The 17,807-nt window shown below is 41.1% G+C and overlaps 1 protein-coding gene across 3 annotated transcripts; it reads right to left on the bottom strand.

Moving 5' to 3' along the window:
- LOC311008325 (actin-binding LIM protein 1-like) lies at window positions 1–17,807 on the bottom strand. Of its 3 annotated transcripts, none has more exons than XM_084001883.1 (19): window positions 17,431–17,807; window positions 12,165–12,302; window positions 10,185–10,368; window positions 9,990–10,099; window positions 9,352–9,478; window positions 9,135–9,228; window positions 8,873–8,960; window positions 8,685–8,737; window positions 8,497–8,559; window positions 7,846–7,923; window positions 6,884–7,054; window positions 6,533–6,562; window positions 6,275–6,407; window positions 6,025–6,114; window positions 4,880–4,927; window positions 4,489–4,553; window positions 4,164–4,217; window positions 1,817–1,897; window positions 1–1,542 (listed from the first exon to the last, which is right to left on the bottom strand). In XM_084001883.1, the coding sequence occupies exons 1-19, from the start codon at window positions 17,744–17,746 to the stop codon at window positions 1,429–1,431; spliced, it is 2,037 nt and encodes a 678-aa protein (XP_083858009.1). In that variant the 5' UTR covers window positions 17,747–17,807; the 3' UTR covers window positions 1–1,428. The 3 variants fall into 3 exon arrangements, with proteins under 3 accessions (XP_083858009.1, XP_083858010.1, XP_083858011.1); XM_084001885.1 differs by lacking the exon at window positions 17,431–17,807 and adding an exon at window positions 15,851–15,936 and having other exon boundaries at window positions 4–1,542; XM_084001884.1 differs by lacking the exon at window positions 6,533–6,562 and having other exon boundaries at window positions 17,431–17,806.

The raw sequence follows: 17,807 nt of genomic DNA, 5'->3' as shown, positions 1-17,807 counted from the left end.
ATGTATCAGAGCCAAACCAACAAACGAATGTACGAGCGAGAGATGGCAGGTGAAGTTAAGTCGGTGAATTAACTCAGCTAGAGTCACACTACAAAATGAAATGTATGTCATAACAATAAGCAGCGTATCTTATTACACTATAGAAGTCATGGATATTTAGCAAGATGTTAACGAAAGTCATGGAAAACTTAGAGGATGTGCTTGGTTGTCCTTTGCTTGCGTTCTTCCACGCAGCTTCCTTACCATCTGTCTCTTGATTTTGACAGGTAGACGGGAAAGTAGGGTAGAATTTCAACTAATTCTGTACTCATTGCTGATTCTGACTGATATTTGCGTGCTAAAGAAATGCATGCTGTACAGAGAGGTTTCTCTGCAGAGAAAACCGGATCAAGAATGTCTGTCATCATAGGCCGATTCACTGAGGTCTATTTAAAAACAATCTTCCAAGTCGATACTGATTCTCCCCAGGGGATTCACTAAACAACGGAAATTATGCGGATAAATATGGCCTTAAAACAGACACCTCATCGTACATAAACAATCTCATACATTCGTATTGTGTCAATAAAGAGACATTTATTGTAAGAACGGTGAGATTTTATTCAGTGCGTTTGAGGGGTGGTTAGGACGGCAGTGTGGAGGCGACATACACAATGATTTGTACCTTGGCTAAGTCAGGGGAAAACAGAAAACAAAAACAAATCAATCAAAATCATGTTAATTAATCATTTAAGAATCCAGTTAAGCACATTTCAGTTGTCATTTAGTAAAAACATGTTCTTTTCAGTTTTTGTTTTTGTGTAACCACGACAGGACAAAATGAGATTCAACGGAATAACAAAAATATAATATCTAGAAGTAACGACGACCACCGAGGGAGTCATTCCATATATTGTGTCAAAAATGATGTGTCGATGACATGTACCCAGTCACTGCACCATACATCAGGTATCATGACGTATTATTCTGAAAGGGTATTAATAATGATATGCAAAGGCCTTTACTGAGGACAAGCTTACATCAACCAGCCGTTTTTGACTTTTAAACACCATTATTACTCTGATCACTCCAAAACCAATCATTCTTTCATTTTTAAGAAGGCGAGCAGAAAAATACATTTTCTCATGCATTGTCATCCAAGGTATTGCCACGCTACCTGCTGCATTTATAACGAATGGAGATGAACTGTATGTAATCTCTGGGGAGACAAGGCTGATTTAGGAAAGATAAAATAATAACGTCTGTCTAGCGAAGCCAAGACTAGAGCAAGTTGTACCAAGTTCATATGTGCTTTGAGGTATTATACATTTAAACATTATTACAACTAACTGGGAAACACAATATTGTGTTCAGTTCTTAGACGAAACGATGTCTGATTATAGGAGGTGAAGGGCCATCAGAACTGTGTGCTGCATATTAACAACGCGTCTAGAAGAGATTTGCCCTCTTCTTCATGTCATTACGTTTCCACAGCGGAAGTATGTCAAATTCTTGTATCGCCATGCCAAAGACCTCAGAGAATGAATCCGGGGATAGGTGACGCTGAAAGGGAAAGCAAGAAAGAATAAAACAAATGTGTGGAAAAGACAATCTGTTTAGTGAAGGTCTTCTAAAATCACTGACACTGTAGGCTTGGCTGATCTTGTTTTCAGGAAAACCTTTCAGCAGACGATGTCAATGTCAAGGACTTTATCAACATCCAATTTTTAAACAATGTCTAGCATTCAGGCTAAAATCAAATGAAAAATATTCTACAGTCATTTCAATGGGGTTTCTGTCTGTTCATGTAAATAATAATGCTTTTCTCACATCTTACCTCAAGTCTTGTTCTGTCAACATCCTTGGGGAGCTTCACTCGTCCTCTACTACTCACTGCGAGCAGTTCGTAAGGGTAGACCTTGACAAAACAAAGACGGGTTGAGAATGATTTATAAGTTGATTATCTCACATGCTACACACTCATAATCATTTGTACAGTTACGCTATGGGCTGTCGAGATATGAGATGGCGTTAGAACCTCGTTTATCATTTACATTTACATTTAGGTCATTTAGCAGACGCTTTTGTCCAAAGCGACTTACAATTTGTCAAAAGAAGGAAACAAAGAAACCACGACGTATCATTGCCGATGCAGTAAGAGCTAAAAATAGAACAAGTGTTAGGTCCTCATCTGAGTAAAGTAGTACTTCAAGAGCAACAGTGCTACGATCTGAGTGCTATAGGTAAGGTTTTTTTTTTTTTTTTTTTGCGGGGGGGGGGGGGGGGGGGGTGTCGAGGGAGGGTGTTAGTGGGTCATGCTATGTAGAGTCGAGGTGAAGTCTGAACAGGTGAGTCTTGAGCCTTTTTCGGAAGATAGCAAATGACTCTGCTGTCCTGACATTAGTCGGGAGTTCGTTCCACCACTGAGGCGCCAGAACGGAGAAGAGTCTGGACTTTGCTGAGCGACATTTGTTTGATTTCAGCGATGGTGGTACCAGCCGGCCAGCTGAAGTAGAGGAGCGAAGTGCTCGCTTCGGGGCATGAGGTTTGACCAGTGTTTGAAGGTAGGCAGGTGCCGTTCCATTGATGGCCCTGAAGGCCAGTGTCATCGTCTTGAATTAGATGCGTGCTGCAACAGGGAGCCAGTGGAGGTCACGGAGGAGGGGGGTCACGTGGGAGAATTTGGGTAGATTGAAGATAAGGCGTGCTGCAGCGTTCTGGATACGCTGCAATGGTTTAATCGCAGAGGCCGGGAGTCTGGCCAGGAGAGAGTTGTAGTAGTCAAGGCGGGAGATGACCAGTGCTTGGACCAAGAGCTGCGTTGCATCCTTTGTGAGGAAGGTCCGAATCCTGCGGATATTGTAGAGGGCAAATCTGCAGGATCGGGCCACAGCAGTGATGTTGGGGGTGCAGGATAGTTGGTCATCGAGGATTACACCCAGGTTCCTCGCAGTTGAGGAAGGAAATACTGTGATGCCCTCAACAGTGACCGACAGGTCCATGCGAGGGCAGTCTTTCCCTGGGATGAAGAGGAGTTCGGTTTTATTCAGGTTAAGCTTGAGGTGATGTGCAGTTGTCCAGACAGAGATGTCAGCCAGACAGTCCGAGATGCGAGTTGCAATGTGAGCGTCAGAGGACGGGGGAAAAGAGAGGAACAGCTGGGTGTCATCAGCGTAGCAATGGTAGGAGAATCCATGCGATGTGATAACAGAACCTAGTGATCTGGTGTATAGTGAGAACAGAAGCGGTCCTAATACTGAGCCTTGAGGGACACCTGTGTCCAGAGAGCAGGGTTTGGACATAGAGCCATTCCATGTGACCTGAAAGGTGCGGTTTGTCAGGTATGATGTAAACCAGGTGAGAGCAGAGTCGGTTATGCCAAGTTCAGCCAGAGTGGAGAGGATATATCATATATATCATGCAAATATGCATCTTTTATAAGCGCTGTACAGTTGTCATGCACAGTAGTACGCTATAGTACCAGCGCTTCAGCCTTCAGGGAATATATATATAATATTCTGCCTATATTAGCTTGTGACAAAAGACTTATTTCCACATACGCTGTTATAAATAAAGGATGCCAAGGAAGTTGTCCTTGAATCCTGCATATTGTTATTTGTATTATTGTTATTGTGGAATTAAATCTTCTAATCTACAGAGCACGACAAGCCTTTTGCAGCGAAAACTCCCCTCTGGTCCACACGGATAGACAAACAATACTTGCTTTTGGATCCAACAGATTAGGCATAGACACTCCTCGGTCCAGTCGTGCAAATGGATGTTGATCGTCATGGATGAGCTACAGAATGAAGCACATGCAATGGGAAAATGTCACGGCGGCCATTAATCACTTCAAAGAGAAAAAAGCCAAATGCAAGTGAAGATTATTTATTTAAAAAATGTGTGAGAAAGTCAGTTATGTAGCAAATCTGCAAGCTGCATCTACAACTTTGAATTGAATGGACTTGAGTTATAATATATACTTGATGCTCATGCAACCAGTGAGGTGAGGCCAGTCCTTTGGACATGCAGTAAACCAAACAGGGAAAGGAGGGTCACATAAAGCTCTCTTCACATACCTTAAACTCTGAAAGGCAGGGGGGAAGGCAAAGAACAACAAAACTAATTAGTTTCTAAAAGAATCATCCATGAGTTGATATTGTGATCAACAATAAAGACTACACATACTCACCTCTGAATCTGTCACTGCTGTAATGGGAGAAATCTGCTGATCGTGGCTTAACGAGAAGAGGGAGGAAAACAGGGGGGACATTAATTATAAACCTCTTAGTTTCTTTAGTGTGTTGTTTTGTTTTTTATCCCCAGGGAAACCCTATACAAATAAAAAGCAATAAAAACAAGCATGCGACTCGTTTACAGCGCGTCACAGAGTTCAAAATGATGCACATTTGCACTAAATTCGTCCTGCTGGATCAAAGGAAAAGTCACTTAATAGTCTTACGCAATAATGCTGAAGGGGGAATTAGGTATCAGTGATGTTGCTCTTACCGGATTAAGGCTGTTGCGACCATATCCAGGCAGAGAGGACGTCTGGGTTGTGGAGGAATTTGAATCTATGATCAAGTGAAACAGCAGACAGATAAGCTCATCGTGAGACGATTTACAGTCAGATGCAGCTCTTTGCCCAAATTAGATCAGACTTACTGAGAAGAATTTACCTCGCTAGGTTCTTTAATTAGCCTTTTCACTAATTCCTCTGTAAAACCGACTTCTCAGAACTGTTCTATTTTTATCTTTACAGCAAAATTGCGTTAGTAACTCTATAGTAGAATAAAATGTACAAGACACATTCTTTAGAACAACACAGCTTAGATAACAACCAACAGAGTAAGTGAACCTTTTAAAAGGTTGCCTGAAGGATGAAAAGGTCATATTGTACCTTGCTGTTTATAAATTGGAGGCCTCCTGTACATGTTAAAGCCTTCGTCTGTGGATGGAAAATAATGCAGTGTCAGCAGATAAATCCTTCTAAAATATCACACAGCAGGACCAAAATAATGTCGTAAGCAAAAACCTACTGTAGTCTCCGTTTGCCTTCTTCCATATTATTCATATGGAGTATGTTTTACGACACTTAAAGCATTGAAATTAGCTTTAGGTAATAAAAAAAAAGGTCAACACTGAAAGTGCTACATGTCAACATTCATCCATTCATACAGTGATGACAGAGGTTGCCATGGGAACACTCCATCAGGATCTAAACAACTCAGTCTTCGGGAGCAATTTGGGCTTTAATACCTTGCCCAAGGACACTTCACTGGGCTGGAAGAGCAGCACACTCCAGTTGATTTCATTGTGTTTTGTTATGAAAATAATTGAAAAATCGAATGTAATATGAAGATCACCGCTCACTATACAGAAATCAAGGCTGTGGGGGTTGGTAACGGGTTGGGAGCGATTTTCAGTTTCCACCCAAAAAACATGCCAGCGATTACAGGTCAGAGCTTGTCATATCTAATCCACACACACACACACACACACACACACACACACACACACACACACACACACACACACACACACACACACATGCAATAACAAAATACTTTATAAAACCACAGCACTGCTATAAATAGGCACAGGAGTGTAGAGGACTGTGTGAGTGAAGTTTGGAACAGGCACTGGAATACTTATCTAATCACTTACACCAGTTTTATAAATAACAACAAAGGATTTTTTTAGTGTAGGTTTTTAGTGAGCAGTGGTGACAGAGAACAAGAGAAAAATGTAGCAAAATGGAAAAGAAAGGAGAAGATGGATTAAAGTGGCTTATCTTAAGGAAGCAGCTGGTACGGTGTGTATTTTTAAGATTTGATATGAAAAGTCTGGTGGGCGACTGGCAGTCTCTGAACTTTGACCACTAGATGGCTCTTTGACCCTTTCTGTCAATTCCAACTCAGACCCTGAAATCAGTTAGTCTTGGGATTAGATAATAATGCTTGATGGGAGATAATTGTTTGACAGTAAAGACATGAAGGGGTGGGGGATGCAGAAGGGTGAGAGAAGAAGAGCGGGGGTTCTTACCTTGAGCGTGGGGGAGATAGTGGTGACATAAAGGGGAAGTGGGGCGTGATTCATTGTTGCCAGATAATAAAGTGGGAGAAAGCATCGATCCTGTGTGTTATTCCACCAAAAGGGGTGAGGAAGGAGCGGCGGAGGGGAGACGAGATAAAGGGAAGGTGGCAAGAAACAGAGAAGACGTGAGCAGAGGGAGGTTATTTATCTTTTCAAAAGGTGACAAGAAGACTGAGAGAATTTTACTTTTGCTTCTCACCTGGCCGGTGGAAGTGTTGCGGTGACCTGGACAGAGTCGGAGTGTAGCTGTGCTGAGTGTGCTGAGTGTGAACTCCGAAATACCCTCGGTGGCTCGTGGATTTTGGCATGTACTTTCTGACTTCAAAGCTCTCCTTGAAAGACACAAAGCCAGTGTTGAATGGATATCGTGCATCAGTGAGTGTTTAAGGGGGTCTGGCACATAATACTGTATGCTGCTCAAGCTTAACTAAGGGAAGTTAATAAAACATATATTTACCTCTGTATTTTCAGATACCTTTCCTGGTGACTAAATCATGAATGAAAAAATCAATAAATAAATACATAAAATAAACATTCAATGTAGAGACTTCAGGTGAAAACCTTGTAGTTCCAAACTTGTCGGATTTGAGGAAGAACCTGAGCATCGTTTCAATTGTTTTAGACGAGGAAGACATAGTCTCTACTGTAATCCTGTAATCGTCTGTTCATCTGGATTTGGAAAAAAAAATCACCAAAGTTGGAGTTATGAGGTTTTCTCATGAAGTCAGGCATGACAATTGGCTTGACTCGTAAATCAAACCGAGAAGAAAACAAAAAAGTCACCGCATACAGCACTGAATGAAGTTACCTCTGCAAGGCTTTGCTTGTCCTGTCTGTTGCCTTTGTTGTCCAAAGTGGAGGAGTTGCCGTTCACAGACTTATAAGATATCATATCAGGATGCTCTATATCATATATAGCCTTGACTCTGGGAATGGCTGCTAAATGTCTGTAATCAATGATCTCGTTATCTACTTTTGCCTGGGAGAAGGACAGGGAGGAGGGGGAGGGGCACAGAGGGAGGAAGGAGCAGACGGAATGGGTTACATGAAGGTCAAAGGTCACTCATTACACCACTTCAGGGAGGAATAAACTGTAATCCCACAACACCGCGATGGTCTGACTTTGGCACAGAAAAAATGGACAGATTAACATTATAATCTGCGGCCTGCTTCTGTTTCACTATAATGATTTCTCAGGCTTCCAGGTATAAAGAGGTCAACCGTTTTTTTTTTTTTTTTTGGCTCATATTTTGAGGTGTTTCAATGGGGGTAGAGTTTATTCCACACAATAAACCAACAGTCTATGGTTCATATAGTTATGGACCAGGTGGAGGGGGAAAAGGGACACAGAAAGCACCAAGTTGTTTTTTTAACAAACACATTCAATCTGAACTTCCAATGAATTCAAATTGATTCAGCAAATAAATCTAAATTCCTGTTCAATATGTGGATGATGTGAGAAAATCATTCAACCACATTTGAAAAACTGTTTCTGCTCTAGAAGATAAAAACTAGTTCCGATCAGTCAAGGTGAAGTTGAAAAGGTACGTTTACAGAAAACAGATTTTAAGGTTCTTCAATGTATTTTTTCCACATTGGCTATTTTCCTAAATGTTTTTTTTTTTTTTTCTTCAATTACAAAAAGCAAGATCTTGCAAGACGGACACTTTGTCCATGCGACTCCCCTGTATGAATAAAGGATAAATGAAATGTAAATCGAGCCACGGTGAATTGTGCACCATGGAAGGTGTTGATGTCGCCAGAACTTACACAGATGGTTCGACCGGGACTCCCCGGGGTGCATGAGCCCGGCCGGGAGCAGGAGCTTTCTGATGAGGACCTAGTGGGCTGAAAGGGGGAGAAGAAGAAAAATCTGTTTGTTTGATGAATAGGATTCAGCTCAGGTGTTGGTGGACAGCTTCCATTATGTTCTCTTAACACCTCACACAACACATCTGGTCACTCTTGTGGGCAAAAGCCAGCACTAGGAATTATGATGCAGCAGCGTGGGCCTGGCATCATGCAGTTTATGTGCATTAAAAATAAATAAAAAAAACACCTTTATATGTATATTGAAAATATATCAGCCAGATTTTGTTTTGCATGGTAAAAACCTCATACATTGGTTTATATTATGGTAAATTGTGAAGGTTTGAGCAGACAGGAAATGACATAGCCAAGCATGCATCGTTGTCAACACTCACTCTTCATCTTCTACAGCCAACTTGCTTTTAAAATGTTTTATGTGAAATGTATCTATTGCATTTATTATATAATGTAAATGCTCCTCTTATACTGTGTGTTTTCACAAGATGTATTTGGCCAGCCCGAGGTGCACAGTGTTGCTTTATGAAACAAGCGAGTGCGGTTAATCTTAAAATGCAGCCTGTTCAACTCATTGCAAACGGCCGACCCGCTCACATTAACCTTCAGTTTATGTCGGGGGTAAAAGAAATCGAGAGTAGGTGTTTTTGGTCTGCTGGCCTGGGAGGGAAGAGAATGTGTAAAGACAGAGACTGATATCACCCTCGCATCCTCCAGGTAACAGCAGTTAAACCACCATATGAATGAAGACATTTTGAGATGTTATATGTATGATATTGTCTTACCATGTAACTGTTCTCAGTTCTGTGTCTGCAGTCTGGGTGCCAAACTGTTGATCCTGTTAAAGCAGCAACATAATGGAACAAATTAAATAAAACAATGACAGCATGTCAAAAGAAACAGATTAGAGGCTGAACATTTAGAAAAAAACATTTCCAATGTATTTATTCACCAGCCTACATCTCAAACTGACCTTGCAGATACATGTCTTCACCCTCTGTGAACATTTTGTCGCATCGGCTGCATCTTGCACAGCTGGGGTGATAATGTTTCTCCCCTGCCTATAGTTGATGACAGAAAGGCAAAAGTGCAGTTATTAGCGAGAATTCAAAATGAACATGTATTGGTCCAAACGTGAAACAAACTATGCACATGTACGTAAAAAAACAAAAAGTTTGTCACAAAATGTATTCCAATTATGCAAACATAGGTAGAATCAGGAGCAGACTTCTCACCTCCAGGACTTTTCCAGTGATAAACTTCTGACATGCTTCACATTGTACCCCAAACTGAATCTGGTAGTCTCTCTCACAATAGGGGACGCCATCCCTGAAAGGTATTGGTATTAAAATCATCATTAGTTGTGATCGGTTGCTAACATCGTCTCTAATTCTAACGACGAGGGAAAAATGCACTATTGCAAGAATTCTGAATGAGAGATTTTGTATTTACTTGCTGATATATTCTCCGCTCAGCACTTTCTTACAGGCTTTACACTTGAAGCAGCCGAGGTGCCACTGGCCGCCCAGCGCTAAGAGAGCCTGGCCGTTCTTGATGTCTCTACCACAGCCGGAGCAGTCTGAGGACACAAGCATACATATTCAATTAGGACATTCCTCATCTGAACAGGTTCCTGCCTTTTAAATTCATATTAGACTACCGGTAGTTCCAGTATCTGTTCTTCTTAGTTAGTTTTGGATGAGTAAACCAAACTATTTGAGATGTTTTCTGTAGATACTTTCTTTTTTTAAACGTTAAAGCAAGATTATCTTAATCCAGAGACTTTATTAGTCTGGACCCTCTTCTGGTCCCTGTCCTATCTATAGTCGTCAGGTGGAAAAGGTCAAGTTGAGATGGGGAGTTGAGTACTGTATCTCCTAGTCTGTACCGAGTCAGTGACCTCAGGATCTCAGGAGAGTGACAGGACTTTGAAGGTGATGTCACCTTGGTGTTGAGGCCACAGCTGACCAACAATCGACTGTCTGACTATGTCTGCACGGGATCAAAGTCTTGAATCTATTTTAAAGCTTCATTAAATAAATGTTCTTGATATTTTTAAAAAACGTCCTTGCTTGGAGAGTGGATCTTACTCGTGGAACAGCTGACGTCGTTAGGAGTGGGAGACAAGGGTCGGATACAGCGCTGACAGAGGCAGTCCTTTCCACTGAAGGTGACGCAATCCCCGGCAGGAAAGGGCTGTCTGAGAAACACAGAACCAGGCAGAAGTAACACCACGCAATTCTTTGGAACATTTTTATGAAATTTTATTCTGCCTCCAAACTTACTTGCAGTCGGTGCACACGAAGCAGGCCGGGTGGTAGGTCTTCCCCAACACCGTGACCACCGCTCCCTCCACAAACTCCCCACAGTTAGTGCAGAGCGTGCCGTGAAGCCTCTGGAAGTCCAGCGGGCAGAGGTAGTCGCCGTTCTTCATGAAGAAGCCACTCTGAGCCAGGTCACAGCCGCACACTGCACATGGACACGCAGTCAAACATGAAAGTTAAAATCATCTATTTTATTTTTTATTATCTTGGGTCAATGTGTAATGTGAAAGGTGTCGCCCATCAGATGTCCAGCCCCAGACAAGTTTGGTTGGACTTATTTCAGTTTATAAATGTCACAAAATGTGTCTTCTGTTTTCAGCTTGTTCCCGATCAAGTCGCCAAAGAGCTCAGTTAATGCAGCTTTAACAAACCGGACATTCAATAGCCTTGTTCTCATCCTTTACCTTAGAACACATTTTTATAGACTTGCTTTAATGTGATGTCATCGTTTTAATTTTAATTAATTAATACATTTTTCTCTTATTGTCTTTCTACTGTCTTTTTAGCTCATCGTTGTGATGTGTATATGTGTATGGATTTGAATGTACTCTGTTAAAAGTACTTTGTAAACTTTTGTTTTTAAAGGTGCTATACAAGTAAAGTTATTATTATGATTATGATTATTATTATTATTATTATTATTATTATTATTATTATTATTATTATTATTATTATTATTATTATTATTATTACCTATGATATCCTGAAGTCATTCAAAAATCTCAGCCTTTGGAGTTTCCTCTTGGTCTATTTGTATGGTTTACTAACTTTGCCTTTTGCCTTACTTTTATTTTTTGTGTTCTTTTATTCTTTCGTGAAGAACTGCAAGGACAAGGTGTTTGTAACTTCTCATATCTCTTGATGTTTTGTATGAATCAAAATTTCTTTGGTTTTTTGGGTCAGTAATGTTTTTTTTTCTCAGCTGTTGTCACAGTAGTAAGTTAACAACAACTATGTAATGCGTCAAAGAGATGAGATAAATGCTATTTGGGCTGTCTGACCTCATGGTTTCTGAAGTGTTTATGTGTTTGACAAGTTCCTGACAGGGAGGCAGTGTTTTGTCCCGGCTCGTTTGGAGCCACTTGATACCACACAACCCATTTCTGACACCGTCACTCTGAACCTGCCATGAAAGAATGCACAGGACAGATGGCAGAGATGCCGAGGACAGATTTATGCTCTATTCTCTGTTCTATTCCTGTTTGACGTTTGACTTTTTATAATATAACTTTTAAGTCTTCTTTTAATACTAATTATACTAAAACATAATTTTTTTCACTGTAACAACTGTTATTCCCCTTCTTTTCTGTACTATAAAGTTGAATTTACTTTGACAACCGTTTCACTAAAACTAAAAGGCTTATTTCGATCTCCAGGTCTTCTCACTGCTAAAACACTGCACAGGCTTCTCTGCTCTGAAAGTCTCTTTGTGCGATGAAAGGGCAACAACACGAGAAGCTTGCCGGTTTCGATTAGTGCGGGACAATGGCCAAGCTGAGGAAATATGTTTTCCACGAAACAAAGTAACTCTGGGGAATGACAAGGCTCGACGAGGTTCTCACAACAGCCCATTGTAGACGCAGAATACTTTGTAATGAATTGAATTTGATGGCACCAGCAGGATGACTTGAATCACAAGCAAATTCCTCTCAATTTGAAACTAATCTACTGAAAACAAGGTGTTTTAATGCAACCTAACGGGTCACATGTCTCTTGCATTAGTGCTTACATCCATGTTTTTAACTGTTAACACATTTCTTTTATTGAAGTGGGAAATCAATGCTGAGTTTAAATTCTTAATTTAAGATCAAACCCCACCACAGTACTCCAGTCCTATTGAACAGCTCGAGTGTCACATATCTAAATTTCAATGCCATTGAGCTCCCCTCTATTGTGACTGAGGCGTGATTGCAGGAGAGTGAATGTATTGATAGCACTCACCCTTGCAGGTAAAGCACTTTATGTGGAAGTGGCTGGACTGGACTCGCAGCACCTGTCCCTTGCATGGGTCTCCACACCTGAAGCATGGGATGATCCGCCTCCCCCCTGGAGAACATGGGTGGCAACCATCCTGAAGTACTACAGGAGAGAGGAATAAAGGAATCAGTTAAATGACATGTTCATTATTATTGGTCAATCAGCAAATCATGTAAAATGTAATTTTATAGTGCCCGGAAATGCAATGTCTTGGCCTTTATCCTTAAAAAAAATGCCAGTCTCACTTGATAAGGTTTTAATGACAAAACGATCCTGTAATCCTGTGTAAATGTTTGCAAGTACTTCTACAGTCTCATATTTGCCCACAGAAAGTACTGTCAGAATATATCTGCTAGTTTGAATGTTTTATCGTGCATGTTTGAATGTTTTATCATGCATGTTTGAATGTTTTATCATGCAAGGAAAGTTGAAAAGTTGTGGTCAATTTAGCAAAAATGTCAGTTACAATAAATGTGGAATAACAAGACAGCAGTGGTGGAAGAAGTACTCTGAGCTTCTACTTAAGTAAAAGTAGTAATATTCTATTCCAGATTCTAATCACTGATGCATCAATGCTTAAATTAAAAAAACATCTAAACATCACAATGTTATTAGTATCAATCAGAGTAACTATTGTTGACAAATAAATGTAGTAAATTAAAAAGTACAATATCTCTACCTCTGAAATGTTGTGGAAGTACAGTTTGAAATAGCATCAAATGGAAAGATGTAAAAAGTGTCATGTACTTGTAAGTACAGCAGTTCAGTATATGTACTAGACTACCGGTAGTTTAAATCCACCACTGCCAGCCTTAGGCTAACGTTAAATGCTAGCAGCAACATGCTAGTAACTGCATTCTAGGAACAGCTTGCTGGCAACGTTGCTAGCAACGACATGCTAGCAACAACATGCTAGCAACGTTGCTAGCAACAGCATTCTAGGAGCAGCATGCTAGCATGCTCAATGACAGCCGCTATGTTCATTGTGTTAAAAACATTGCTTAAAGCACTGAACTTACATAAACATTTGTTAATTTGGAATAAACACAAATGGGGGACACGGCTAATGGGAATGCCCTTCTTCTTTTGGGGACTTTTGATAGCCTACACATTTTTCCAATACCTCCAAAACTTTTATCCTCTTCTGCCTGAGCAGTTCATCACAACACAATACAATAGTCTCTCCTGTCAGTGCTCACGTAACTGAACATAATGCACAGACACGCTTTGCATTGGCACAACACACACACACACACACACACACACACACACACACACACACACACACACACACACACACACACACACACACACACACACACACACACACACACAGGAGCTCACGAAGAAGCCATTATTTCTCACGTTAGATCCCACACAACAACACCAGCGAGAGATTTCTATATGAGCCCGTGTGCAAAGGTCTCCTACTGCAGCAAGAAGCTCACTCCCTCTCCCACTGTCTCTTTCTCTTCATATGGCAACAGAGAGGCCGTGGATGTCTGTACAATCTAATCTCAGGCCACTTGAGAGGTCTTGAATGTGATTAGCAGAGGAGAGAAGGGAAGGAATGTGGCACACTGAGAGCGCTGTGTGGACACCAAGCGTCGTATACTGACAGACATCATCTTTTCTTTGTTTCACGGACGGTTTGACCACAGAAAAAGATGCAACAAATCCACTTGTTAACCAGAGAGCAGCCACACTGGAAACACCTCCATTGATCTCAGTTGCGCATGCGTGCGTGAGTTGAGTCTCAACGCATTTGACCCAAACACAAAGATTTCCTCACCCTCACAGCGGGAAAGGGAAGTGTTTTCTAAACTTTTCCCCAACTCAGCCTGGCGAATGCCAAAAAAACTCAGTCAAGCACCGTCGGTATGTGACCCCAGGTCTGACCCCGACGACAGGAGAGATTTGTCACTATGGTAACGAGCACGAAGCAACAAACTAGATTAAGAGGCCGCGCTTCCCAGAGGGTTAATATAAAGCTTGCCGGTATTGTAAGGTTGTGAACATATTAAGCAGCGCTGTGGTGATTATTATAGATATCTATATTATAGATAGATAGATAGATAGATAGATAGATAGATAGATAGATAGATAGATAGATAGATAGATAGATAGATAGATAGATAGATAGATAGATAGATAGATAGATAGATAGATAGATAGATAGATAGATAGATAGATAGATTTGAATTAAAGATTATTCCTGTCAGTAGTGGTAGGAGGTTGTTTTGTGACAGCATCTTGTGAAAAAGAAGTGTTATTTCTGCCAAACGAGTGAGAATGAAACCCCTTTTTGTTTGGGCCATGGCACCATAACAAAGACCTAAAAGCCAGCCAAACTGGCCTTTGTCCTCGAACGCCTCAGATATTTGTTAATGACAGAGCTGTGGTGCCAACACAACGACAGCACATACATACTCCTACTGCTTAGAAAGGTTTTTTGTTTTGCTGTAAGATGACTGACGGAGAAGGACATTGTACTGTATGTAAACAGAAACACAATATGTGTGCCTGTGTGTGATATTCTCCTCCTGTGTGGATGGGAACACTCGAGCACGGAGTCCTGAGACGGATGTATTTTAAGAATCCAAAATGTCTTCCGCTCTTTCTTGATCTCTCCCAGAATGTGAAGCTGATATGGTGTGAAGTATTAGCAAATGGTCGATTTAGAAAGACAGCAAATGGAGGGAAACCTGAGACGCGCAGCTAATCACACGGCCCACTATCTCCTGCTATGAAAGTGTGTGGAAGGAGTGTGGGACTGTCTATTTTAAAACTTCATAACGTTTTTTTTTACGCAGATGTTTAAATATACCTCATTCTAATTCTATGTAAAGTACAAAGCAACAAAACAATAGCTGTGCTTCATATACTGTAGAACTATCATTTGAGCCATTTGAATGATTCGGTCATTTGGTCTTGAAGTGAAAACACAAACAGAGAAACATAATTTAATACCAGTGAAAATGATCCTGCCCAGTTTCACGTATCCCATTTAGAAAGCACCTATTGTGACTCTTATTATAAAATGCTCAATTAGTGAATAGTGTGAACTTATTCGGTATCAGTCGAGCAACTTCAGGCAAACTGTTCATCTTAACAGAAACTCTGAGTAAAGAATCACTGCAGCAGCACAATAGAATATCTATCTGTTCCCTGTGGCTGCAAAGTACAACAATCAGAGCAAAACACAGCTTAATTGAGTAACACTGCTGAAATCACATGCTGGTGTGGACCCACCATGATGCACTACAATTAGCTGGAACAGCTGTGCACTTTCCCCCCACTTGGCAACCGTACGTTTATCTCCACATTTGGATTTCTAGATTTGGGAAAGGTTTGAGAATCATCCCTGTTTGCTCATCTTAACAGTTCACAAATATTTTAAATAAATGGAAAAAAAAAACTACAGCATGTCATTTCGTTTTCCAGAATTCCCACACGAGATTACAAATAACGTGCAGTTACATAACAAGCAGTTCAGTCAAAGTCATAGGCAATCATTGTTTTTGACCTTTAGATCAACCAAATGCCAACGAGTTGTAAAACTAATCATAAGTACGCAAAAGCAAAAATACAGGCGGCCAAACACCCTCGCTTTAACATCCTCAGCCACACACACACACTTAGATGTCTACCTTTCTCTTTCATGACAGCTGGGTGTCTGCTCGTCTCACTGCAGCCGATCACAGTGAGGAGAGGGACTAACCGGACTGCTGGTCCAAGGGAAAGGGGGTGGTCCGAAACACAGGAGGGCAGGAGAGAGCGAGCCTGTGTGTGTGTGTGTGTGTGTGTGTGTGTGTGTGTGTGTGTGTGTGTGTGTGTGTGTGTGTGTGTGTGTGTGTGTGTTGTGACAGAGGACAGTAGGAGTGGCATTAAGTTCTCTTGTGCTTCTGAACATTGACCTCGACTACTGAACAAGAGACTGTTTTAATCCCACACATTTAATGTGTATAACTCCTTCATCTACAACCGGCTCATTAATGATGCTTTTGAAATGATTGGATACATATTTTCTGTTTCCTGTCTCCTCATATACACAGTCTGAAAAAAAACATTGTGATGTGTGCATATGTATTCCCTTAAACAATATCCGGTGCGACCAGTTATCTTCAGAAGTCACTTAATTACAAGGTACAAGGTTCAACGATTATTGGCACAACAGGGTTGCACGACAACATGTTTGTAGTTTCTGCTGCACGAGAAAATACAAACAGGAAACACGACTTTATGATATGTGGGGTGTGGAGGATGAATTTAGGAGTCTCAGTCTCTGGAGTCTGGTTCAGTCTGGGCGTCTGTGAGGAAGTCTAATGACCAGTCGCAGAGAGAGGATGCTGTTTTTGATGTTCTCAAAGCACTTCATCAGAACATGGGTCAACGGTTTAGACTGGTCACTGCAAACGTTTTAGGTGCAGGGATTATGATGGCTGTAACAGGTTGAAAACGTCAGTGATGACATCATTTAGCTGGTCGGTACATGTTCTCAATACACGGCGTTATCAGGCAGATTCACTCTCACCAGGGCTTTGTGGTGAACAGGAATATTAGTGTGAACACGGCCCACCTGTTTGTCTCACGATCAAACAGAGCACCATTAAAACCATTATCACAAATGGAAAGAAATATGGTACCATAACACGCCAAGAGGGCCGATCCTCAACAGCAAGCAAGGAGGACATAAATCAGAGAGGCAACAAAATACACCAAACCACTGAAGGAGCTGGAATGGCTCCACAGCAGTCCATTCCATTAATTCCACATAAAATCCACTTTAATTCCAGGTTGTAAGCAAAGTCAGTTTGACTAGCAGACATAATATTGCAACGGTAAAGATGGTCAAGCTTGATTCCTTCTTATTAAATAAAAACAAAGCAGACGTCACTCAAACGCACTGCTTTCATTTCACTCACTTTAGTTTAAGTCATATCTCAACCAAACATTCCAAATTGTCTGCTCCTGTTTTCAATTTCTAACTTTGTATTATGTATCTATTTATTGTAAAAGAGAAACCATCTCAATGTGATTCTTCCCTGGTTAAATAAAGGTAAAATAAATAAAATTATAAAAACGATTATCCAGCCTTTTCCCTGTTGTAAATCAGTCATACGGTACATGTCATAGACTGTAACGACATTACATAACAATGTATTTGCATTACATGATGTGATGTCTTGAAAACAACAAGATAACAACAACATAAGGAAGTCTTCATTACCTGTCATCTCTGCAGGTATGCTGGCCAACTTCTCACACAGGATGTAGTCGTTGGGGTTGAGGAAAGGCAGCTGGTCCATCATGGACTGTTTAGGAATGAGGTAGAGCACCTCGGCGATTTCCCCATCTTCAATAATGGACATGCGTCTGACGGAGTTCTTCCTCTTCACGCGGTCCAGGACTACCATTTCGTTGCTGTTGCTGGAGCCGCAGATCCTGCCCAGGTTGCTGAGGTTGAGGAGGCCCGACATACTCACGCCGTCGAGGCTTTCACCGACACAGTTCAGGCTGCAGACCGACACCAAGTGAGAAACCATACAGCAGGAGATGGAGATGTTTAAAGCCCTCCGTTGAATGTCAGGTATTAGGTTGCCCTCT

The sequence above is a fragment of the Eutrigla gurnardus genome (genome assembly GCF_963514095.1).
Source record: "Eutrigla gurnardus genome assembly, chromosome: 22".
NCBI lineage: Eukaryota > Metazoa > Chordata > Actinopteri > Perciformes > Triglidae > Eutrigla > Eutrigla gurnardus.
This window is presented reverse-complemented; position numbering and strand designations above follow the sequence as displayed.

Coding starts and splice junctions, on each gene's coding strand:
- LOC311008325 (XM_084001883.1), bottom strand. CDS start 17,746: ATGGTTTCTCACTTGGTGTCGGTCTGCAGCCTGAACTGTGTCGGTGAA. Junction 8,560..8,684: donor GAACTGAGAACAGTTACATG/GTAAGACAATAT, acceptor CTTCCCTCCCAG/GCCAGCAGACCAAAAACACC. Junction 7,924..8,496: donor GACATAAACTGAAGGTTAAT/GTGAGCGGGTCG, acceptor TCCCCCTTTCAG/CCCACTAGGTCCTCATCAGA.